The following is a 26,422-nucleotide window of genomic DNA, read 5'->3' as shown; positions in this document are numbered from 1 at the left end:
TCCAAATCTAGTACCTCCCAAAAATAATTGGTTACTATGCTCTGGCCTCTTCAACTTTCATCCAAGACTTCTGTATAAAATCTCCTATCCATCATACATACCTGAGGGCACTATAGGAACAGCAGCCACTGTGTTGGGAACTAATTATTTATTGAGGTGAAATATATTCACCACTGCAAGGCCAAATCTGTGTTAATTGTATTAATAAATCGTGTGATTTTTTTTAAGGCAATCCAATGTATCAATGAATAGTTGTCATTTAACCAACTACAAAGTAACACGAATATTATTGTGTAGCACTGCTATATTTGTGATATTATGTTTTTCACATAAGTGACTCTCCTTGTTTTAGCAGCAGCTTGGTGAAAGCGCCACCTGTATTTGCTCTGGCATCTCCCTTATTGAAGCAGGAGGCGTCTTGTTTAACTAGATGCCTAGATGTCTGCTTTCATGAACCGCCTGTGCGTTTTAAGATGCACCATAAATTACTCTTCATGACTATCGGTAACCTTCAGGTTATTCAGGATGGCCATCTCTGACCTGCAGCTGTGGTCAGTAGATCTGCTAGATGCAGACACTGACCTTGGCACATTTACAAAACGGAGGTGGCAGGTCTTCACTTTGAGAAACTTCTTGGCTGCAGTGCACACAAGAAGGGATTGATTTGCGATGTCGGTTGCACCCAGGAATTAGTAGCAAATTGAGTGACTTGAAGGCAGCATTTGTTGTGATAAGGGCGAGTGGTCGCATAAACGCATACGTGTCATGGCGTTCCTGAATTAGCAGTTGCAATGTTTCTCGCTACTGGAGAGCTTTCTGCGTCCAATGAGAGCAGCTCAGCCTGCGTGTCTACAGAGGAACTCACACTCTGAGATATGACCTGATTTGCAAGAATGGTACTGATGTATCAGCAGTAGTACGCCGTTGGACAGAAATTATAATATTGCGTCCCTATGCTCAGGTTAGCTTCTGTCCATATTAGCATATATTTACTATTGCATATGGCAAACGATAACAACAGCAACCGCAATCACATCACTGCCCTTTATAATGCTTTGTAGTTTGTACATACAGTATGTGCAGCCGAGACAGAGGACAACACAAGCTAAACTTTCTCATTTCTTTTACTACAGAACGTGTCCTCGAAAAATCGCTGCACCGACTTCTCTTGAAACCATTGAGGTCTCATCTGGTTTCTGAAATTCATAAAGGACTGGAAGAAAGTGGAGAGCTGGAAAAACTTGGGAAGAACATGCAAGCGGTAAAAAAGGGAGGTTCATCTCTTCTAGGTGTGAAGCTGAAGGCTCCCGTGCCCCAAGATCTGGAGAAAATCCGTCAGAAATTACTGAGAATGCAGGAAAAATATTCACCTTGTGACAAGGTGCGCCTGCTGCTGCGTGTATGCCAGGGGGTTTACAGGAACATGGACGCACATCAAGGTAAGAAATAGACAATTCCCCCCTCCTCCTCTCGCAGCACACCCCCCGCAATTCGCGGCATCCCCAGCAACTCCCGCGGCCCCACCCCGTGACACCCCCCTCCTGCGATTCGTGGCACCCCGCGACCCCCCCCTCCAACAATTCGCGCCAACCCCCCGGGCCCCCCTCCCGCGGTTCGCGGTACCCCCCACCCCCCGCGACCCCCCCTACCGCGATTTCCCCCCCCCTGACCCCTCCCGTGATTCGCGGCAAACCCCCCGGCCCCGCGCCCCCCCCTCCCACGATTCACTGCAACCCCCCGTGCCCCCCCTCCCACGATTCGCGGCACCCACAATGGATATGGTCACCACATGTAAAGGTCAATGTGTTTTATATATGTTTATATATGTTATACATATATTCTATATACTGTATATGTTAGGTCTTTTATTTTTTGTTTTAGTAATTGTATTTTATTTATTTTGTATGTGATAGCTGTACCTGCTGTATTAAGAGACTTAGGGGTATTCAATTATTATTATTATTTTCGGCTAGCCACAAAAACACTTTCCCTATTAAATTGTGGATGCTAAATGCGAACACATCCATTTGCATGCTAGCGAGCAGGCATCCGGCGGGTGGAGTGGTACTTGTTTCCTAGCACGGCGCCGATCGCATACCATGCCATAAGGTATGTGATATTCTGGAAAATGACCCGGAATGTACAATTAAATATCGCATAGCATCGCATGCCAGCAAATGGCATGCGATGCGATTTTTAATTGTACAACCCTGATGGGTGCTTACAATGTTAAATGCACCCCCATTGTCCACGCGTCGCGAGCGGACGCGGAATACATGTTCAGTAATCCGCGTCCCCTCGCGGGGCTCGCCACGCTTCGGGCTCGGTGGCTCGCTGCGCTCGACACACTATCTAAATTCAACTCCGCACCGACGTGGATAGAGGGGTATGAAAAGGTCGGAGGACGCATACCGCTGCGCTCGCCACGCTTCGGGTTAGCATTGATAGTGGGGGTGGCGTTGACAATGGGGGTGCATTTAACATTGTAAGCACCCATCAGGGTGCTTGTACAATTAAAAATCGCATCGCATGCCGCTATATTGCATGCGATTCGATGGAAATCTGGGGCGCCGTGCTAGGAAACAAGTATCGGCGAAGTTTACCTGTTCACTAAGCTGCGAGTATATGCAGCCTAGCGAACAGGTCTGAGTCAGGCCCAATGTGTATAGCCAGCGACATCCCCTCTGATGGGATCTGGCAGAGGAGCTGGCATCGGCAAATGCATATACCTTTGCTGATTGCCAGAGCGGGCATCGTCAGTGACATTGTGTGTACACATTACACGATGTGTCCCATATGGCAGTATATGCTGATTAATTAATTGATTAAAAATCTATTAATCCAGCCATGGAGTTTGAGTGAAAAGTTTACATAGATGTGCTCCTGTATCTTCCAGACGATGCGTGTGGTGCTGATGAGTTTCTGCCTGCATTGTGTTATGTGCTGGCGCTGTGCGAGCAGCCCCATCTACTGATAGATCTACATTACACTACAGAACTACTGCCTCATGAGGCGCTCATGGGAGAAGGTAAGAAGACCAGTCTCTGGCTAGTATGCTGCGGTCTTATGTGATATTACCCATTATTAGTGATGGTGGAGATAGCGCTGTTTTTCAACCACTGTGCCGTGGCACACTAGTGTGCTTTGAGCTGTTCTCAAGTGTGCCCCCAGATCTAGAGATGCCCAAACCAGTTTACAGCCACCCCCAGTTCAACTGTTATTTACTGGTCTCTTCTTTTCATGTAAAGGGCCAATGTATTGTATTTGTGTTACCAGTGGGGACCAGTGTGATTGTTTTTTTATATGGGGCCAATAGGTTTGTTTTTTTCCTGTGGGGGCCAATGTGTTTTGCCCTGTGGGGATCTCATGGTGTGCCTTGGCAATTTTAAAATCTTATTTAGTGTGCCGCAAGGTAAAAAGGTTGAAAATCACTGCAATAGACGGAGCAGGAAAGTCAAATACCTCTCATCCACACATATTTCTGCATACGTGCATACATAACTACCCCCACTAGCTCTTAAGTCTGATAGGTCCCCACATTAACTTTGGCTTTATATCTTTCGGTACCTCCAGACTTTCTGCATTATTACAGCATCTAACCCCCCCCCATCTTATTGAAGTGAATGCTATGAACATATGAACATCAGACAAAAAGAGGACAGCCATAGGCCCCCCCCCCCCCCCCAGCCAGAGCATACTGTCATCACTAGCTGTCCCTATTATGCAGCAGCAGAACCAGGCAGAACAGAACGTAGTGCAGGCAGAGACACAGTTTGAGCTACCAATGGAGCCTCCCAACAAGAGGAGTGAAAGGAGGGTGGAGAGAGCTGGAAATGACACAGGGGTCCCAGATTTTCCTCTTCCCCACCTGGGTGTCTAGGCATTATTAAACTAATAGTTTAAATCAAATATACACCATTGTTTTAAATGTAATATACACAATGCATACCTCCCAGCAAGACCTATTCCAAGAGGCACACAATGCTAATTACCTGGACTTCCTTAAGTTATGATTGCTGTCACCTGTGTTGAAGCAATGAAATCGTTCAACACAGGTGATGCCAATCTTATATTAGGGGGGGGGGGGGGGGGTCCATGTAGAGATCATTTGTCAGTCCTTGCATGGGTCATTTTGGGAGATATGAAAAAGTCATATAAACCTGCCCAAATTCTATTGGGGTCCCCTGTCTAAAGTGCCCCGGACACCCCCAAGGCGTAATCCGGCCCTGAAGACAACACTTTCAAAAAGTAAATAATTAACAGTACTCAATAGTATAAGTGTTTGCTCTGGAATAGCAACCAGTTCCTAGAACTCATACTAGGGACACATTGTGCCATAGGAGGGGCCTGTATTTTATCTCATGTTACAGAGATAGTTACAAAGTACAGGGTTAACTCATATCTCTCCTGCAAAGATTTCCATACATGAACAAGATCCACTCAGGTCAGGTGATTACAGGCTATTCAAAGAATATCATCCATATATAATATAGGAGCTAGTCATGTTATTAATGTGAGATGTAATTGCAATGTTACATTTAGGATTATCTGAAAAAAGATGGAAGTGTAGAACATTTTATATCTACAGCCAGCTGTCTCAAACACAAAGTGTTTATGAGTGTTATTAATAATGGTTTGCATCAGGGTTGCCGACCCTCCCGGAATTTCCGGGAGTCTCCCGAAAATCGGGTACCCCTCCCGGCCCCCGGAAGGGTGGGCAACCCTCCCGGATTCAGGGGGGACCCCCGCTGACCAACCGGATCGCGGCATTAAAATGCCGCAATCCTCGGGTCTCAGAGGAGGGGGCGGAGCTAAAACGGCACAATCGCGTCATTTTAGCCCCGCCCCCTCCATGGAGATGCGTGAATTCGCTGCTTTAACAGCAAGGGGCGTGGCTTAGTGATGGCACTAGTAAGCCCCGCCCCCTGAGCGGCTGCTGAAACTCTCCTCTCCGGGCTTCTCCCGGAGAGGAGAATGTTAAAGTCGGCAACCCTGGTTTGCATACAGGGTATAGAGCAAGGTTGCCTACCTGACCCTCTCCTTCAGGGAGAAAATCCTCTGTTCCTGGACTTCCCTGGTAATGTAGGATTGCCATCACCTGTGGCAATCTTTCTTTTACCTAGCTCCCCGCAGGTGATGTAATCATACATTACCAGGGAAGTCCAGGAACAGAGCATCTTCTCCCGGAAGGAGAGGGTCAGGTAGGCAACCCTGGTATAGAGTGGGATTTCCACAATTGTCCTATGGCTGCCTTGGTAGAGATCAGGATATGACCCAGCCGGTATCTATCACAGCTTAAGGGCCGCATTTATCAAACAATATTTGCATCTAAATCCCAGAAAACACCACTTTCCGGGGGTTAGCCGCAAGTATCACCCTGATGTACCAAAGGGGGACCGTAGCAGGAATTTCTGATCCCTGCTGCGATCCCCCCTGCACCACCACCAGCTGCTGTATAAACATCGGGCAGCAGCATTTTGCACCCCTGGGCTATCACGCGATAGCCCATTGTAGCTAGGGAAGCCAATCCCGGAGCATTTTTTCAATCCCGGATTTAGGGATTGAAAAATGCCCAATCCCGGGACTCCCGGGATTGGCTTCCCTAATTTAAAAAATGCACCCCGGCCGCCCCACATATTTACTTACATGTGGGGTGGGGTGCGGTGCGGCCGGGTGTGTGGGTGGGCAGCCGGCCAACCGGCCGGGTGTCTGTGGAGCCGGGCAGCCGGGTGTGTTGGCGGGCGTCAGGGGATCCGGCGGGTGGATGGGCTGGGAGCCGGCGGGTGGATGGGCAGGGAGCCGGCCGGGTGGATGGGCGAAGAGCCGGCCTGGAGGGTGGGTGGATGGGCGGCTAGCGGGGCGGGCAGCGAGCCGGGGGTGGGGGGGGCGGGCTTCTGGGGAGCCTGCCGGGTTGGTGGGCGGGGGCGAACGCATGCTGCACAGAGCCACACTGGCTCTGTGCAGTTGCTTGGCCTGCGCAGCGTGACCTCTGTACTTGTCACGCTGCGCAGGGATGCTTTGCCGGGGAAGGGAGAAGCCGGGCAGCGTCTGTGCACACGCTCAGACGCTGGCCGGCATTAGAATGCGCATGCGCAGTCTAATCCCGATCCCGGGATTGGCCACCCTAATTGTAGCCCCTGGGCTACTGATCACACTGCTGCCAGGGCAGCGGAGTCGATGGGGGGCCAGTGCTAACAGTGCATGTGCACTTATAAAACATTTCACAGTGTTGGAGGCTTTTAGTTACCTTGAAACAGGATATAGAGATCGAATCCCACTTAGTATCCTGAAACACTCTAGACCAGTGGTTCCCAACCCTGGTCCTCAAGTACCCCCAACAGTGAATGTTTTGTAGGTCTCCACACAGAATCACAAGTGCTATAATTAGCTGAACCTGCGGATCTCTTCAAGTGTGCCTGAATAAAGAGTGCACCTGCTGGGTGACTTGGAAAACATGCACTGTTGGGGGTACTTGAGGACCAGGGTTGGGAACCACTGCTCTAGACCCTTGATGGCTAACCTTGATGCTCCACCTGTTGTTGAACTACACATCCCAGCATGCTCTGCTTCAGTTTTGCTATTTGGTCATGCTGATGCAGAGCATGCTGGGATATGTAGTTCAACAACAGTTGGAGTGTCAAGGTTAGCCATCAAGGCTCTAGACAAACCTCTCTTCCATTTAGAACATTTTATATAAGTAATTCTAGTCATATATAATGAATAGTGGGGCTGATACAGAGGTGGATGCAAATTAGTCTTTGTACACAGCTGCTGTTAGAAACATCACTAGGCATATAGGGTCAGACGTATCAAGCTTCAAAAAGTGATAAAATGGAGAGTGATAAACAACCAGCCAATCAGCTGCCACCTGTCATTTTTTAAACCCAGCCTCTACCATGACAGCTAGTAGCTGATTGGCTGGTTGTTTATCACTCTCCTTTTTATCACTTTTTGACGCTAGAAACATCTGTGTATAAAGGTGCCCACTGCCAGCTTCTGTGATCTGCTGCTGCGTCCAAAGCCGATTGTACATCTAAGTAATAGGTTACTCAGGATATCCGACAAAGCTATGATGCCAAGGGCCACTGAAACCAAATCCAAGGACGCCATGACCTCCAGAATATTGGGCTGGCACACCCCAGTTTTATGCATTGTTATGCACAGATCAAAACCGCACAATTCCGTGAACATTGAATTAGCATCCACCATCCACTCACTGCCAATTCTCTTTATAAATCACCATTATATTATTATATGTAATTTGCTCACTTGCTTTATTTGTGCCCCTTATTGTGTCCATAACCAGGAGGTTATTACCTCACCAGTGTGGCTGCTGCACTCTCCGTCTTGTCCTCTCTGCACACTCAGCACCAGGATGCTGGACTGTCACTTAGTGAGTGGCATCGTAGGAAGCAAGGTCTGCCATCGCTCAATGACCTGCAGGTAAGTCAATCCTGCTATCGTGGCTGTGCATGTATAATATAATACAGCTTGCAGAAGACAAGATCGTGGTTTATAATGATGATAAAATAACCTGCTTTGTGTTATGTGCTGGCACCCAGCTCTGATGGGTAGTTCAGCATCACACTAAATAAAGGATCGCTAAGAGTTTGCTCATATTGGGGTTGGTTCAATGAGGGGTGAGTCAGCTCGTCCCAGAAGTATATGCAACAATTACAGTAGTACTAAAAATCTGTGAGGATTAGGGGACAAGGACAGGTGCCATTGCATGCATTTTCATTGAATTGGCCAGAAAGAGTATGATACAATACACAAATTGTTGCAGGGAAGTATATTGGTCCTAATTCCTACCTCAGAGAATCTGCTGTACTGTGAGCAAAGTCGCCATGGATGGTACTTTGCTCATGCGCAGAAACCATACTGAGCATGTGCTGTACAGGTCCAGTGTCATCGTATGCACTAAGGGCCTGATTTAGACATGTATACTAACCCGATGGTTACTGTATAAGTCTGAACGTGGGGACACTGCACATGTTCAGGTGCTTTATGCAGAACTGGCCATGTGCCCTCGCATGCATTGCCTCCTAAGCCTGATAAGGGCATTTGGGGGAGGGGCAGCAACTGGTTCTGTGCTTCAGAACAGAGACGTGACGTCTCCATTTTGTAGGTGTTCTTCAAAGTCAGTGTCTATGCCAGGTAATGCAGATTTACTGGATTCAGCTATGGACCTAAGATGAAAACCTGAGTAACCGGAAGGTTACACAGAGTGATCAGATAGTGGGTCTTGAGATGCAACAGTATATCACGGAAGCAGGCATTAGGCGTCTATTTACACCAGGGGCCTCCTACTGCGTTAGCGTATAACTGTATCTGAATCAGGCCCCAAGTCTGACGGCATGAAGAGATTGTCTGCAGCCATTGGTGTCAGGGATTGGTAGTAGATAAGGCACACTTTTTCTTCAAACTAATTGGTTTTGACAGGTCCACGCCCCTTTTATACAGGTTGTCCACGCCCCCATTTATACAATTTGATATCAAACTTGATATGATCGTATCACGTTTGATATCAAAGTGGTATAAATAATATTAACCCCCGTATTAAAATATAATTGGTTTGAGGCTGTAACTTCATACACTGATATTGACTATGTGAAATAACACATATATAAAGCTCGCTTAATGTTATCTTAACCAGCTGGAAGAATTTCTAAACATAATGCTAAAAAAGTTGTTAGAAAAATATGGTATACAACAGATATATAATTCGTAGAAATGTAGATCTTGTTTTATATCAAATTTGATTTGTGTAGGATGTCGCGCAACGCCGATCATCAAAACAGCCGGCTGAAAGCCAGGTATTATAACGTATTAAAGCCGGGGAGTTTTTGCGGCTTTGATAAATATTATAAAGCTTTGAAAAATAAATTTAAAAGATCCGATGTGAGAAAATGGTTACAAGAGCAAGACGCGTACACATTGCACAAACCGGCTAGAAAAAACTATAAAAGGAATATGATATGCGTATCGGATATAAATCAACAGTGGCAATGTGATTTGGTATCACTCATAGATCTGGCAAAGCACAACGACGGCGTAAAATATATACTAACCGTCATCGATATATTCAGTAAGAGGGCCTGGGCTGAAAGTCTGACTGCTAAGAGCGCGACGACTGTCGCTAAGGCTTTTGAAAAATTATTCCAACAGGGGGACGTACCGCGGAAACTACAAACCGATAATGGTAAAGAGTTTCTAAACAAAGTCCTAAAAAAGTTGTTAGAAAAATACGGTATACAACATTTCACAACCAATAATGATGTGAAAGCAGCCGTTATAGAACGCTTCAATAGGACTTTAAAAACACGAATGTGGCGATATTTCACGGCGAATAATACATACCGATATATAGACGTTTTACAAGCGTTCATTACCAGTTATAATAACACATACCATAGAACGATTAAGCGGGCGCCGAATGAGGTGGATGGCTCTAATGCGCTGGATGTCTTCAAGACGATATATGGCGATTACTTTAGAAGTAAGAAAACAAAGGCTTGTTTAGCGGTCGGGGACCACGTTCGTATCTCAAAATATAAGGATATATTTCAGAAAGGTTACGAACAGAGTTTTTCTGAGGAAATATTTGTAATACGCGGCGTGAACACTAAAGGACTTAAGCCGCTTTACACGTTGGAGGATCTCTACGGGGAGGCTATAACGGGTAGTTTTTACCCCGAAGAACTTCAAAGTATACCGAAAAACTATAATAGGATTTACAAAGTGGAGAAGATTTTAAAAAATAAGACGGTTAGAGGGAGGAAACACGTATTAGTCAAGTGGCGTGGATACCCCACAAAATTTAACAGTTGGGTCGCTGCATCGGAGATAAAAGATATATAAACAAAGAGGAAGATGGATGACAAACCCTTCTACATAACATTGCCGAGTAACGCCTCAGCCGATACATTTCCACAAAATAAGATTTCTGACTATACCACAAAGTTAGCAAGGCCTATAGACTTAAGTGGAGATTGGGAAGTAGCTCTTACAGAAATACAATACCCACACACCTGGAATACAATCGATGTGCGTGATTGTGTGTTGAAAATAACAAAGTGGGATGGGACGAGCGGTACAGCAACGAGGGTTTGCGTTAAACCGGGGTTTTATGAAACCATCGGGGCGTTACTGTTTTCTTTCAACGCTGAAATTGACCGACATAAACTGGATGGTTTAAAACTATTGTACGATCCGCTTGAACGAGAGATAATCATCGACAACAAGGCGATGTACAACATCACAGCCGGTCCTAAATTGTCGAGAATACTGGGGTTATACCCGAAAACTAAGTTTTTAAAACCGTGCGCCGACATCAACGGCGGGCAATATACGCTCTTCGTGTACACAGATATTATCGAACATCAGAGGGTCGGTGATAGTTATGTTCCGTTGTTGCGCACCGTTGAAATAAAGGGCCGTAACAACGAGATGGTCACTATACGGTATGAGAAGCCCGATTATGTTCCGTTGTGCAAGACGCATTTTGACACTATAGCCATAGAGATAAAGAATGATCAGAACGAAAACATGTCATTCAAGTTTGGGAAAGCGAACGTGAAACTACATTTCAGACGCCGCAAATCCGAATTTTATTAAAGACAATGGTGGCCGTTAAAAATTATGGTGACCCGGGGCTCTACGCGCAATATTATAAAACACAGGCCGGTAATGGATTACCCGGTTTTCACGGCAGCGCGTATATGTACGGGTGCGGTTTAGGTGGAATTTTTCGAAGCCTGTTCAGAAAAGCGGTACCGCTTTTCCGAAGAGGGCTGGCGATAGCAAAGCCCCACGTGAAGAATGCAGCACGCAACATCGCGAAAGACGTCATCGGACAAGCCACAGCGGCTGTTGTGAGCAAAATACACGACGCAAATCAAGCGAAGCAAGATGGATCAGGTTTAATCTATGCCAGGAAAGGGGCGGCTAAAAATAAACGGAAGCGGGCAATACGACTTCCGACATGGTGCAGACCCCTTTTAAACAAAAAACGAAGCAGACGCGGCTTAATTAAAAAAAGGAAACCGAAGCGAAGGGTCGGTGATATTTTTTAAGCATGTCTTTCATACACAATGAATCCATGGAATGCGCAAAATCTGAACTTGACCTTTTTGACGTACCACCGACGCAGACCAGCGTAGAGAAAAGCCTCTACGTCGAAGTTCAACCTTTGGCGGCATTATCCGAGACCGCGCCGCTTGAATTCTACATAGCGGCCAGCGGTGAACACTACTACGATCTGAACAACACGTTGCTGTACGTGACCTGCAAGATCGTACGGCCTGATAACACGGCTATACCTCAAGACGCCAAGGTCGCTCTTATTAATTACCCCATAGCAACTTTATTTAGTCAGGTTGATGTCACTTTGGGCGATAGGCTAATATCGCAGTCCAATAATCTTTACGCTTATAGGGCCTACATAGAGACCATACTGAATTATAGCTCAGATGCGTTATCCACAAAACACACAACTGGATTATTCTACAAAGATGTGGCTGGAGAACACAACACAAGAGCCCTGGATGGTGTAAACACAGGGTTTATAAAAAGGGCAAGAACAACGGCACAAAGTCGAACGGTTGAATTATTGGGGCCGCTACACTGTGACCTTTTTCATCAACATAAACTAATATTGAACGCCGTGGACTTGAAGATAAAACTCATCAGAAACAAAGATGCTTTCTGCTTAATGTCTGCTGAAGCGGAGGCCTTTAAAATTCAGATTGTTGCAGCGTCCCTGTTTGTGAAAAGGGTTCAGGTCTCACCCGCAGTCCGGATTGGACACGCCCAGGCCTTACTGGCCACCAACGCCAAATACGCGATCGATAGAGTGGGCATGAAGATCTATAGTATACCGACGGGGAGCCGCGTATTTAATTTAGAAAACCTGTTTTTAGGCCAGGTACCAAAAACCGTTATAGCCGCTTTTGTAGATAATGAAGCGTTTTCAGGAGCCTATGACAAAAACCCTCTACGGTTTGAACATAAAAATGTAAACTTCGCATCCCTATACCTGGATGGAACACCGCATCCGGCCAAACCATTTCAACCAGACTTTGAACACGGTAACGCGGTTCGCGAGTATATGTCGCTCATTCAGATCACAAATAAGCAGAAATCAGATTCGGGTATACTAATTGACCGTGAAGAGTACCTCAACGGCTACACACTATTTGCTTTTGATCTGTCGCCTGAACAGGAATGCGCGGAGCATCTGTCTCTAATCAGAACCGGAAATCTACGAGCTGAATTCCGGTTTGCAGGAGCACTAGACCGGACAGTCAACATAATAATATACGCATTATTTGATAATATCATCGAGATCAACCAGCGGCGCGATGTGCTGTATGATTATCTATAAATGAAATAAATAATTTTTATATTTATCGTATATTTACCAATATTCATCACCCCATCAGCGATATGAACACATTACAGATAAATTGTATACTGTACGCTAATCCGGTGACGCGCCTGTTTTTTAAAGGGACCTACCCGTGTGATATGCTTCCGAGCGGTAAACTATCGCAATACCCCTGCGCGTTTGTAATCAACACACACACCAGCGCCCAACCGGGGGAGCATTGGTTGGCCGTTTATTTTAACAACCAGCGCGAGTGTTACTTTTTGGACTCTTACGGTTTAGAACCTGACAATCCCCTATTCCCAAAGGCCATAATAAATTTTTTAAACTCAAATTCAAAAAGAATTTACCACCAAAATAAGCAGTTGCAAGGTTTTAACAGTACCGTTTGTGGGCAATATTGTATATACTTTATATTTTTCATGTGTAAAAATTACAAATATACAGATGTGTTGGTCCGTTTTAGTTTTGATACAAAACGTAATGATCGCTATGTATCAAACTTTGTAAGACGTCTCCCTAGAAGTCATTGTTTGAGTCGATATACGGGTAACTGTATACAGTCCTGTGTCACCAGTAACCAACATGTGTTTGATAAAAATAATGTGTAATACAAAATTGTTTGTGTAACTTGTAACTAATGTTGTGATTGAAATGCTGTATGTACATTGCTTATGGTTACTTTCTATTAAAAAATCTTGCTTATTGAACTTTATATCGTGTGATTGCATATTTTTGCAGACAAACTGGTTAGAATCAAAGAACAAAACAGCATTTTATAAATCATAACCATATTTTATTGGTACAGACAAAATGTATTTACAGCAAAATAATCACGAATAACACGATAAACTTTACAGTTAAAACAATACACTAAATACATGATACATTACAAATTAAACGTCATCGTACAAATTAAACACACAAAAATACATCGTATAAAAACATTATAAATTAGTTATATGTTAAAGGTTCAACCACTGCGAATCCTGAAACAGATTTACGGATCTTTTCCTCGGTAGTAAGTATCCGTGTGGCGTTGTTAACCCGGGGGAATTTAAAGCATTTATACGACTTTTTTTAATGTTGTGTATTGGGGAGGCTATATTTACATTGCCAATTTCATCATCGTAGATTTCAGCTTTTAAGCGATCTAACTGTAATCTGTTTGATGCATTACCAACTACAGTGGACGGGATATTCAACTCAGCCATAGCGCGCATAAATTCAATCCATCCGTTAGGCATTTTATGACTCGTCACGCTGTGATTTTGCGTGATACCCCTTATCAAGTCTAACACATTGGATCCTGGCACTGTGACACCTTTATACATAAACACACCCTTGCGGTCCCAATTCGCAATGTCTTTAGAGCGAACCATTTTACTCATTAGTATTTCACAGTTCTTTTTATACCGCGCATTAACACTGTTCAAGACATCGTGGTAAACAGCGTCGGTAGCGTCGTCTTGTGTAGGGTTAGTTGTATCCTCAACAGCATTTGCACCGGGTGATAAAAGCGTTAAAGTTGACATTTCTCTATCAGTTTGTTTACTCAACACCAGGTATCTCTGTAACACAGCTGTGTAGCGTTTTGCCTTTTCATACTCTGATAAAGCATTATTATGTAGTATACTTATGATCTCAGCATCTAGGCCTTGCGTGGCTGTTTTGCGTATATCATCGCTGTTTGGTTTGTTGTTTAAACGGTCTATCTGTTGCTGGGGGACCAGATACATTTTCTCAGCGTATTCCATCACCGGTTAGACAGTAGTCCGGTAATTAATGGAATGGCAAATCCTAGCAACGATCCGATAAACCCACCCGACTGTTTCACCAACCTCTTCTTTTTCCCAATGGCGCATTTCTTATTACAAAGCGATTTTATAAGGGACCTCTTCTTTTTAAGGTAGTTCAACTGGCGCTGTGACAGGGGTATTTTACCTTTAAGCGTATTGAGAGCAATCTCACATATGGCTGTCACCAAATCGTTTGAAGTGTTGGATAATATAGCGTTTCTTTGGGCCGGTTTGGCTTTAATGAGGGTTTTTAAAAGGGCCCAATTACGCCTTATCCTGGTCGACATGTTCACAGCTGTTAGAAGTGGTAATGAATGACTATAGGATGCGCGGTTATAGCTATTTAGAACCCCGCTTCTTAACAACATAAGCTACTGGTGTGTCGGGGGGGAATAAACCGCTTCGTAAACGATAATCATCAAGGGCATTGTTTCTTAAATCAACCAGTAAATAACCGTATGGAGGCTCCGTAGCGGACTCATAGGCTTCAAGAAAAAAACGATATTTTGATGGGTACATTTGTCTAGCCAGAATGCTAACCTGCATTTTATCCCTGGGGTTTTTAAACAGGACCATATATTTTGTGTTTAAATGTATAGTCCTGCTCTTTCTACCTTGACAAAATATGTTTTGCACAAGGTACATGACACTGAGATTACGATGGTGCACATACTTTGTGAACGCTTTCTCAACCTCAGAATTATTACTCGCTGCATCCATCAAGTCATCTATCACCGTTAAATTAATCTTATCAGGGGGAAAAAGCTGGTCGTCGCTAAATGACTCGGGCAACCCCTCTATAAAACGCATACCAGGGTGAGCACTCAGAAGTTGGTCATATATCGGTTGCCAACAGGTGTAAAACCAAACAATATTATCAGGTACATGCGTCATATGTGTGGATGCGTGTTGTATTAGCGTTTTCACAAAATAACTTTTCCCCGAATTGGAGGGTCCGGCTAAAATACAGGAGAAGGGGTGTTGAAAACGGATAACAAGATCATCAAAGAACGGTATACAGTATCCCTCATCTCTAATGGCGGAAACATAATGTGTATCACAATAAAAGATCTGAAGATTAGGTTTATAGACTCTCTCAATTTTCTCCCCATGAAATTGAGCAGATTTCCAAAGGCCATGGGATTTGATGGCGTTAAAGGTCATTTCCCGCATTTTTTTAACACAGCCGATAACCAAAATTACATAGGGGTCATGCCCTCAATAGAATATTTTGGCCTACAACACATGATGCCTGAGGAGGCCGCTGATGTTACAGAGTGTATACGAAAAAAACAAACACAAGGCGTTTAATTTTCAAAAAGAATTAATACGATATTGTAAAGAGGATGTCAGAATATTGCAAAAAGGGTGCGCAGCTTTCAGATCAGCCGTTATAGCCATGACAGAACAGGAGTTTGTAATAGCGGCAGAGAAAAAAGATGTAGCCGTTAAACGTCACGTTGATCCATTCCAACTGACGACTTTAGCGTCGGTTTGTATGGCTATGTATCGTTGTAAATATTTACAGGCAAACACATTGGCTCTTGTACCGGGTGATAACTATCACAAGACCCAGAAGCGTTACTCAACACCAGCCATACAGTGGTTAATGTACATAGAACACAAAGAAGGTGTGAGTATAAGACACGCTTTACAAGGTGGTGAGAAGAAAGTCGGTAGATACAGTCTGGATGGTTACGCCGTGATTAACGGCGTGCCAACAGCTTGGACTTGGACCCGTATGCTGCAGAAAACGCAAAAGTGCGTTTACACTAAACGTAACCTCACGGATAATTTTACAACCCTACCATTTGGTTATTAAGATGGATATCCGTTTTCAACACCCCTTCTCCTGTATTTTAGCCGGACCCTCCAATTCGGGGAAAAGTTATTTTGTGAAAACGCTAATACAACACGCATCCACACATATGACGCATGTACCTGATAATATTGTTTGGTTTTACACCTGTTGGCAACCGATATATGACCAACTTCTGAGTGCTCACCCTGGTATGCGTTTTATAGAGGGGTTGCCCGAGTCATTTAGCGACGACCAGCTTTTTCCCCCTGATAAGATTAATTTAACGGTGATAGATGACTTGATGGATGCAGCGAGTAATAATTCTGAGGTTGAGAAAGCGTTCACAAAGTATGTGCACCATCGTAATCTCAGTGTCATGTACCTTGTGCAAAACATATTTTGTCAAGGTAGAAAGAGCAGGACTATACATTTAAACACAAAATATATGGTCCTGTTTAAAAACCCCAGGGATAAAATGCAGGTTAGCATTCTGGCTAGACAAATGTACCCATCAAAATATCGTTTTTTTCTTGAAGCCTATGAGTCCGCTACGGAGCCTCCATACGGTTATTTACTGGTTGATTTAAGAAACAATGCCCTTGATGATTATCGTTTACGAAGCGGTTTATTCCCCCCCGACACACCAGTAGCTTATGTTGTTAAGAAGCGGGGTTCTAAATAGCTATAACCGCGCATCCTATAGTCATTCATTACCACTTCTAACAGCTGTGAACATGTCGACCAGGATAAGGCGTAATTGGGCCCTTTTAAAAACCCTCATTAAAGCCAAACCGGCCCAAAGAAACGCTATATTATCCAACGCTTCAAACGATTTGGTGACAGCCATATGTGAGATTGCTCTCAATACGCTTAAAGGTAAAATACCCCTGTCACAGCGCCAGTTGAACTACCTTAAAAAGAAGAGGTCCCTTATAAAATCGCTTTGTAATAAGAAATGCGCCATTGGGAAAAAGAAGAGGTTGGTGAAACAGTCGGGTGGGTTTATCGGATCGTTGCTAGGATTTGCCATTCCATTAATTACCGGACTACTGTCTAACCGGTGATGGAATACGCTGAGAAAATGTATCTGGTCCCCCAGCAACAGATAGACCGTTTAAACAACAAACCAAACAGCGATGATATACGCAAAACAGCCACGCAAGGCCTAGATGCTGAGATCATAAGTATACTACATAATAATGCTTTATCAGAGTATGAAAAGGCAAAACGCTACACAGCTGTGTTACAGAGATACCTGGTGTTGAGTAAACAAACTGATAGAGAAATGTCAACTTTAACGCTTTTATCACCCGGTGCAAATGCTGTTGAGGATACAACTAACCCTACACAAGACGACGCTACCGACGCTGTTTACCACGATGTCTTGAACAGTGTTAATGCGCGGTATAAAAAGAACTGTGAAATACTAATGAGTAAAATGGTTCGCTCTAAAGACATTGCGAATTGGGACCGCAAGGGTGTGTTTATGTATAAAGGCGTCACAGTGCCAGGATCCAATGTGTTAGACTTGATAAGGGGTATCACGCAAAATCACAGCGTGACGAGTCATAAAATGCCTAACGGATGGATTGAATTTATGCGCGCTATGGCTGAGTTGAATATCCCGTCCACTGTAGTTGGTAATGCATCAAACAGATTACAGTTAGATCGCTTAAAAGCTGAAATCTACGATGATGAAATTGGCAATGTAAATATAGCCTCCCCAATACACAACATTAAAAAAAGTCGTATAAATGCTTTAAATTCCCCCGGGTTAACAACGCCACACGGATACTTACTACCGAGGAAAAGATCCGTAAATCTGTTTCAGGATTCGCAGTGGTTGAACCTTTAACATATAACTAATTTATAATGTTTTTATACGATGTATTTTTGTGTGTTTAATTTGTACGATGACGTTTAATTTGTAATGTATCATGTATTTAGTGTATTGTTTTAACTGTAAAGTTTATCGTGTTATTCGTGATTATTTTGCTGTAAATACATTTTGTCTGTACCAATAAAATATGGTTATGATTTATAAAATGCTGTTTTGTTCTTTGATTCTAACCAGTTTGTCTGCAAAAATATGCAATCACACGATATAAAGTTCAATAAGCAAGATTTTTTAATAGAAAGTAACCATAAGCAATGTACATACAGCATTTCAATCACAACATTAGTTACAAGTTACACAAACAATTTTGTATTACACATTATTTTTATCAAACACATGTTGGTTACTGGTGACACAGGACTGTATACAGTTACCCGTATATCGACTCAAACAATGACTTCTAGGGAGACGTCTTACAAAGTTTGATACATAGCGATCATTACGTTTTGTATCAAAACTAAAACGGACCAACACATCTGTATATTTGTAATTTTTACACATGAAAAATATAAAGTATATACAATATTGCCCACAAACGGTACTGTTAAAACCTTGCAACTGCTTATTTTGGTGGTAAATTCTTTTTGAATTTGAGTTTAAAAAATTTATTATGGCCTTTGGGAATAGGGGATTGTCAGGTTCTAAACCGTAAGAGTCCAAAAAGTAACACTCGCGCTGGTTGTTAAAATAAACGGCCAACCAATGCTCCCCCGGTTGGGCGCTGGTGTGTGTGTTGATTACAAACGCGCAGGGGTATTGCGATAGTTTACCGCTCGGAAGCATATCACACGGGTAGGTCCCTTTAAAAAACAGGCGCGTCACCGGATTAGCGTACAGTATACAATTTATCTGTAATGTGTTCATATCGCTGATGGGGTGATGAATATTGGTAAATATACGATAAATATAAAAATTATTTATTTCATTTATAGATAATCATACAGCACATCGCGCCGCTGGTTGATCTCGATGATATTATCAAATAATGCGTATATTATTATGTTGACTGTCCGGTCTAGTGCTCCTGCAAACCGGAATTCAGCTCGTAGATTTCCGGTTCTGATTAGAGACAGATGCTCCGCGCATTCCTGTTCAGGCGACAGATCAAAAGCAAATAGTGTGTAGCCGTTGAGGTACTCTTCACGGTCAATTAGTATACCCGAATCTGATTTCTGCTTATTTGTGATCTGAATGAGCGACATATACTCGCGAACCGCGTTACCGTGTTCAAAGTCTGGTTGAAATGGTTTGGCCGGATGCGGTGTTCCATCCAGGTATAGGGATGCGAAGTTTACATTTTTATGTTCAAACCGTAGAGGGTTTTTGTCATAGGCTCCTGAAAACGCTTCATTATCTACAAAAGCGGCTATAACGGTTTTTGGTACCTGGCCTAAAAACAGGTTTTCTAAATTAAATACGCGGCTCCCCGTCGGTATACTATAGATCTTCATGCCCACTCTATCGATCGCGTATTTGGCGTTGGTGGCCAGTAAGGCCTGGGCGTGTCCAATCCGGACTGCGGGTGAGACCTGAACCCTTTTCACAAACAGGGACGCTGCAACAATCTGAATTTTAAAGGCCTCCGCTTCAGCAGACATTAAGCAGAAAGCATCTTTGTTTCTGATGAGTTTTATCTTCAAGTCCACGGCGTTCAATATTAGTTTATGTTGATGAAAAAGGTCACAGTGTAGCGGCCCCAATAATTCAACCGTTCGACTTTGTGCCGTTGTTCTTGCCCTTTTTATAAACCCTGTGTTTACACCATCCAGGGCTCTTGTGTTGTGTTCTCCAGCCACATCTTTGTAGAATAATCCAGTTGTGTGTTTTGTGGATAACGCATCTGAGCTATAATTCAGTATGGTCTCTATGTAGGCCCTATAAGCGTAAAGATTATTGGACTGCGATATTAGCCTATCGCCCAAAGTGACATCAACCTGACTAAATAAAGTTGCTATGGGGTAATTAATAAGAGCGACCTTGGCGTCTTGAGGTATAGCCGTGTTATCAGGCCGTACGATCTTGCAGGTCACGTACAGCAACGTGTTGTTCAGATCGTAGTAGTGTTCACCGCTGGCCGCTATGTAGAATTCAAGCGGCGCGGTCTCGGATAATGCCGCCAAAGGTTGAACTTCGACGTAGAGGCTTTTCTCTACGCTGGTCTGCGTCGGTGGTACGTCAAAAAGGTCAAGTTCAGATTTTGCGCATTCCATGGATTCATTGTGTATGAAAGACATGCTTAAAAAATATCACCGACCCTTCGCTTCGGTTTCCTTTTTTTAATTAAGCCGCGTCTGCTCCGTTTTTTGTTTAAAAGGGGTCTGCACCATGTCGGAAGTCGTATTGCCCGCTTCCGTTTATTTTTAGCCGCCCCTTTCCTGGCATAGATTAAACCTGATCCATCTTGCTTCGCTTGATTTGCGTCGTGTATTTTGCTCACAACAGCCGCTGTGGCTTGTCCGATGACGTCTTTCGCGATGTTGCGTGCTGCATTCTTCACGTGGGGCTTTGCTATCGCCAGCCCTCTTCGGAAAAGCGGTACCGCTTTTCTGAACAGGCTTCGAAAAATTCCACCTAAACCGCACCCGTACATATACGCGCTGCCGTGAAAACCGGGTAATCCATTACCGGCCTGTGTTTTATAATATTGCGCGTAGAGCCCCGGGTCACCATAATTTTTAACGGCCACCATTGTCTTTAATAAAATTCGGATTTGCGGCGTCTGAAATGTAGTTTCACGTTCGCTTTCCCAAACTTGAATGACATGTTTTCGTTCTGATCATTCTTTATCTCTATGGCTATAGTGTCAAAATGCGTCTTGCACAACGGAACATAATCGGGCTTCTCATACCGTATAGTGACCATCTCGTTGTTACGGCCCTTTATTTCAACGGTGCGCAACAACGGAACATAACTATCACCGACCCTCTGATGTTCGATAATATCTGTGTACACGAAGAGCGTATATTGCCCGCCGTTGATGTCGGCGCACGGTTTTAAAAACTTAGTTTTCGGGTATAACCCCAGTATTCTCGACAATTTAGGACCGGCTGTGATGTTGTACATCGCCTTGTTGTCGATGATTATCTCTCGTTCAAGCGGATCGTACAATAGTTTTAAACCATCCAGTTTATGTCGGTCAATTTCAGCGTTGAAAGAAAACAGTAACGCCCCGATGGTTTCATAAAACCCCGGTTTAACGCAAACCCTCGTTGCTGTACCGCTCGTCCCATCCCACTTTGTTATTTTCAACACACAATCACGCACATCGATTGTATTCCAGGTGTGTGGGTATTGTATTTCTGTAAGAGCTACTTCCCAATCTCCACTTAAGTCTATAGGCCTTGCTAACTTTGTGGTATAGTCAGAAATCTTATTTTGTGGAAATGTATCGGCTGAGGCGTTACTCGGCAATGTTATGTAGAAGGGTTTGTCATCCATCTTCCTCTTTGTTTATATATCTTTTATCTCCGATGCAGCGACCCAACTGTTAAATTTTGTGGGGTATCCACGCCACTTGACTAATACGGGTTTCCTCCCTCTAACCGTCTTATTTTTTAAAATCTTCTCCACTTTGTAAATCCTATTATAGTTTTTCGGTATACTTTGAAGTTCTTCGGGGTAAAAACTACCCGTTATAGCCTCCCCGTAGAGATCCTCCAACGTGTAAAGCGGCTTAAGTCCTTTAGTGTTCACGCCGCGTATTACAAATATTTCCTCAGAAAAACTCTGTTCGTAACCTTTCTGAAATATATCCTTATATTTTGAGATACGAACGTGGTCCCCGACCGCTAAACAAGCCTTTGTTTTCTTACTTCTAAAGTAATCGCCATATATCGTCTTGAAGACATCCAGCGCATTAGAGCCATCCACCTCATTCGGCGCCCGCTTAATCGTTCTATGGTATGTGTTATTATAACTGGTAATGAACGCTTGTAAAACGTCTATATATCGGTATGTATTATTCGCCGTGAAATATCGCCACATTCGTGTTTTTAAAGTCCTATTGAAGCGTTCTATAACGGCTGCTTTCACATCATTATTGGTTGTGAAATGTTGTATACCGTATTTTTCTAACAACTTTTTTAGGACTTTGTTTAGAAACTCTTTACCATTATCGGTTTGTAGTTTCCGCGGTACGTCCCCCTGTTGGAATAATTTTTCAAAAGCCTTAGCGACAGTCGTCGCGCTCTTAGCAGTCAGACTTTCAGCCCAGGCCCTCTTACTGAATATATCGATGACGGTTAGTATATATTTTACGCCGTCGTTGTGCTTTGCCAGATCTATGAGTGATACCAAATCACATTGCCACTGTTGATTTATATCCGATACGCATATCATATTCCTTTTATAGTTTTTTCTAGCCGGTTTGTGCAATGTGTACGCGTCTTGCTCTTGTAACCATTTTCTCACATCGGATCTTTTAAATTTATTTTTCAAAGCTTTATAATATTTATCAAAGCCGCAAAAACTCCCCGGCTTTAATACGTTATAATACCTGGCTTTCAGCCGGCTGTTTTGATGATCGGCGTTGCGCGACATCCTACACAAATCAAATTTGATATAAAACAAGATCTACATTTCTACGAATTATATATCTGTTGTATACCATATTTTTCTAACAACTTTTTTAGCATTATGTTTAGAAATTCTTCCAGCTGGTTAAGATAACATTAAGCGAGCTTTATATATGTGTTATTTCACATAGTCAATATCAGTGTATGAAGTTACAGCCTCAAACCAATTATATTTTAATACGGGGGTTAATATTATTTATACCACTTTGATATCAAACGTGATACGATCATATCAAGTTTGATATCAAATTGTATAAATGGGGGCGTGGACAACCTGTATAAAAGGGGCGTGGACCTGTCAAAACCAATTAGTTTGAAGAAAAAGTGTGCCTTATCTACTATTGGTGGCCTGAGTTTCCAAAAACAGAAGTGTGTTGCCTTCGCTTTGGTGGAAAGATGAGGACAGCATCCTGTCAGAAGTCCGAGATTTCTTGGCCACTTGGTAGGAGTTGCACAGCAAGGGATCCGATGCTGAGTCCTAGAAACCAACACTGGATCATGAATGTATGCAGGAGGCATCTACTTACATCAGACCCCTCCTGCTGCCTTACCATACTAGTGCATCAGTGCTGCCTCTAAGTAAGCAGCAGCAGCAACGCATCCTTCAACCACATCTGAATTAGGCCGAATGTGTGCATGTTGTGGCTAACATAGAAGGAATGCTTGGAAGAAATACAAACTTATGGCTATAAACCAGAGATGATCATTTTTTCTATAGAAGTGGTAAATACAATTATTCACAGGGGGTGAGTTTCCATTGTAATGGTAGGAAAAAGATGTTAACAACAATTCAACTCACTCCCTTGCTGCCCAATCTCGCCCAGATCTCAGGATTTTTGTACACAGTCCTATGGAGCTTCAAACAAAACACTGCAAGTCCAGAGGTACCGTAAGTGGGTACTTGAGTCTAATTGAATTGACCCCAATGATAAATCAATGAGAGACATGGTCAACCGGTACTAAAATATTTAGGGAAAATGAACAGGTTTAGTAGATAGTAAGGGCCTTATTCAATGCAGCCAGCGAAGGGCTTAAATGGCAGGGATCGCCGAAAACAAGCGATCCTCGCCATTTAACCCCCATGCTGGCTGCTCACCCTATTCTGTGTTCCGAGGGAATCCTTCCTGTCAGAGGACGGCGAAGATTCCCGAAACAGTGAGGCTCACGGCTAATGCAGGAAGCCCGCTGCATTTAGCCACAAGCCTCGCTGTTTTATCGGGCACACACACCGTTTCCCCATTGCTACAAAAACCTAGCAAGGGGGAAACGGCATGTGCAGGGGGTCAATTGAAAACTAACCCTGCGAGGTGTGACAGCGAGCAGCCATCACTGATTCAAATGATTGAATACACCCCTTAATATAATGACAAATGTTAGTGACTGCAGGACGAGAAGTAATATCAGATAATAAAAAGGAGAGAATGTAAATGCTGTGACCTACATGAGAGAGAAGTATGTAATATTAGTTTGCCTATTTTCAATTTTGTCTTCTAATTCCAGAACTTTCTACGTGTTGCCCATCAAGATCCAGTCAATGGCTGCACTACTAAGACCATCCTTCTCAAGCCAACACAAACAGTGGCTGACCTTACCCATCTCTGTGCCCTCAAATTTAAGCCTGCTGACCCAGAGGGTTACTCCATTTTCCTTCACTGTGGTGGGACTATGGAACCGCTGCCTTCCAATGCTTTGCCACAGGACATAAAAGCCCAGCTCAAAGAGACTGGATCCAGCTTCTTCTTTTGTTACCAACATTTACCAGAGAAGTACTCTACAGAACAGACCAATACACATGAACTGAGCAGCAATCTATGACCCTGCAAGACTTCTTTTTAAATGTAAAAATGGGTTACTGTGACTAATGCTTGCATTTGCTATTGCTGCAGTGTGTGACAGTCTCCAGGTTAATATTAGTAGTTCTAAATATATACAAAGTGTTTTGAGAAAATGGCTATTGTGTAGACTTCACATTAGCGCATACACAGTATGAATCCACTGTCTCCAACTTGTGCAAAGGAACATTTTCACAAGGGATGCCAATCCTGGGGCATTTCTTTCAATCCCGGAATTCGGGATTGAAAAATGCCCAATCCAGAATTCCCAGGATCCTGGGATAGGCTTCCCTAATAAAAAAAACCTACCTCGGTCGGCCCGCATATTTACTTATATGCATAGGCGAATCTAGAATTATGGTAATGGGTGGTCCCAGATCTAAACATAACAGTAGGGGGACCTTTGCGCGGCGTAGCCGCGTGGCAAAAAGGGGGTGTGGCCTCATGGGAAGGGGGCGTGGCATCACAAAAAGGGGTGTGGTATTACACTTTAGACCATACACAGTAATGCCCATTACACATTTTAGCAAACTCCGTAATACCCATTACACATAAAGCCACACGCTGTAACGCCAATTACACTTAAGGCCACACACCATAATGCCCATTATATACTATATAACAAACCGTAATGCCCATTACATATTTGCCACATAAGTGCTGCTTACCTACGTGCTCATTGCTAGGGGGTTCTTGCTTGATGGCACCATAGTACCCATTACACATGATGCCGCACACCATAGTACCCATTACACATGATGCCGTACACCATAGTACCCATTACACATGATGCCGCGCACCATAGTACACATTACACAAGATGCTGCACACATAATGTCCCTTACACATAATGCCCCTTACACATGATGCTGCACACATACTGTAATGCCCCTTCCACATGATGCTGCACACCGTAATGCCCCTTACACATTAAGCCACACATTATGCGTAATGCCCCCACATACCGCCACTTGTAGTGTCCCTTAAGCAATGCCACTTACTGTAAATTTTTATATGAGCCTTCACTGCTGCTGCAGGGAGAGATGGAGGGCGGTGCAGCTGCATCTATGGGGAGAGGAGCAGAGCGCAGAGCAGAGCATGCTCCCACTTCCCTCCTAGTGTCCCCTCTAGCCGAGTGGACATTTGAAATATTGTGCGCACTGTTGTTGTGCGTGACGTCGGGGGAGCACGCCGGGCGCCGGCACCACATGATTGAAGGGGGGGCGGGCTGAGGTGAAAGTGGGGAGAAGAATTGGAGCGGAAGCTGCAGGGGTGACAGTCATTGACAGCTGGGCAGAGAGCAGGGGGCTGCCCGGCTGTATTCAGAGCACTGCAGGTCACAGCTGTTTGAAATAATACCCCTTTCACAACAGAAAATGCAGGGATTTACCCGGGAATATGGTCCCAGTATCATGAGGGACATTCCCAGGCTGACCCCTTATACACCAGCCTAGTCCCTGCATTTTCTGGTGTGAGGGGGAGAGACAACCACTCCCCTCTCTCTACCCTCCTTTAACCAACCAGCTATATCTTCGGAACCAAATGACCCATTTACATGAGACCAGTATCATATTGAAGAACTTTTGAGTTGGCTTCCAGTGGTGTAACTATAGCACCGCAGCCCCCGCGACCGTGGGGGGGCGCTATGCATGTGCGGGCGCCGGGGGCTGCAGTGCAATAGTTACACCCCGCCGCCCGCCGCACCAACCCCCGCAAACCCCCCCATCCCCAGTCTTTACCTGTGTTCAGTACGCGCTGGTCCCGGCTCCCTTCTTCTGCTATGAGGACCACCACAAAATGTCCGCCCCCATTTAGCAGACAGTTCTCTGAAACTGTCTGCTGTATGGGGGCGGACATTTTTTGGTGGTCCTCATAGCAGAAGAAGGGAGCCGGGACCAGCGCGTACTGAACCTAGGTAAGACTGCAGGGGATGGGGGGGTTTGCGGGGGTTTGTGCGGTGGGCGGCAGGGCGCCCTCCCTTTAACGGTGGGGGGCGCCCAGAATGTAGTTACACCGCTGTTGGCTTCGAATGATTTTGGTCCCGTGAAACTGGGCTGTTTGGTTCCAGAGAAATCTGACCTTAAAGAACATAAACAGTCATGAAATTACATTTAAGAAATGAAGAAAAAAA

At 44.0% G+C, this 26,422-nt stretch overlaps 1 protein-coding gene across 1 annotated transcript in view; it reads left to right on the top strand.

Moving 5' to 3' along the window:
* Positions 1 to 25,950, top strand: part of RIN1 (Ras and Rab interactor 1) — a 61,117-nt gene extending 35,167 nt beyond the window's left edge. The window contains exons 8-11 of the mRNA XM_083165531.1: positions 1,134 to 1,439; positions 2,897 to 3,028; positions 7,307 to 7,443; positions 23,960 to 25,950. Of these exons, the coding sequence (XP_083021657.1) occupies positions 1,134 to 1,439; positions 2,897 to 3,028; positions 7,307 to 7,443; positions 23,960 to 24,274 (890 nt within the window). The 3' untranslated portion in view covers positions 24,275 to 25,950. The remainder of the gene's footprint in view (positions 1 to 1,133; positions 1,440 to 2,896; positions 3,029 to 7,306; positions 7,444 to 23,959) is intronic.
* The last annotated feature ends 472 nt before the right edge of the window (positions 25,951 to 26,422 follow it).

The sequence above is a fragment of the Crinia signifera genome, chromosome 11, assembly GCF_055691185.1.
Source record: "Crinia signifera chromosome 11, ASM5569118v1, whole genome shotgun sequence".
Classification (NCBI taxonomy): Eukaryota; Metazoa; Chordata; class Amphibia; order Anura; family Myobatrachidae; genus Crinia; species Crinia signifera.
This window is presented reverse-complemented; position numbering and strand designations above follow the sequence as displayed.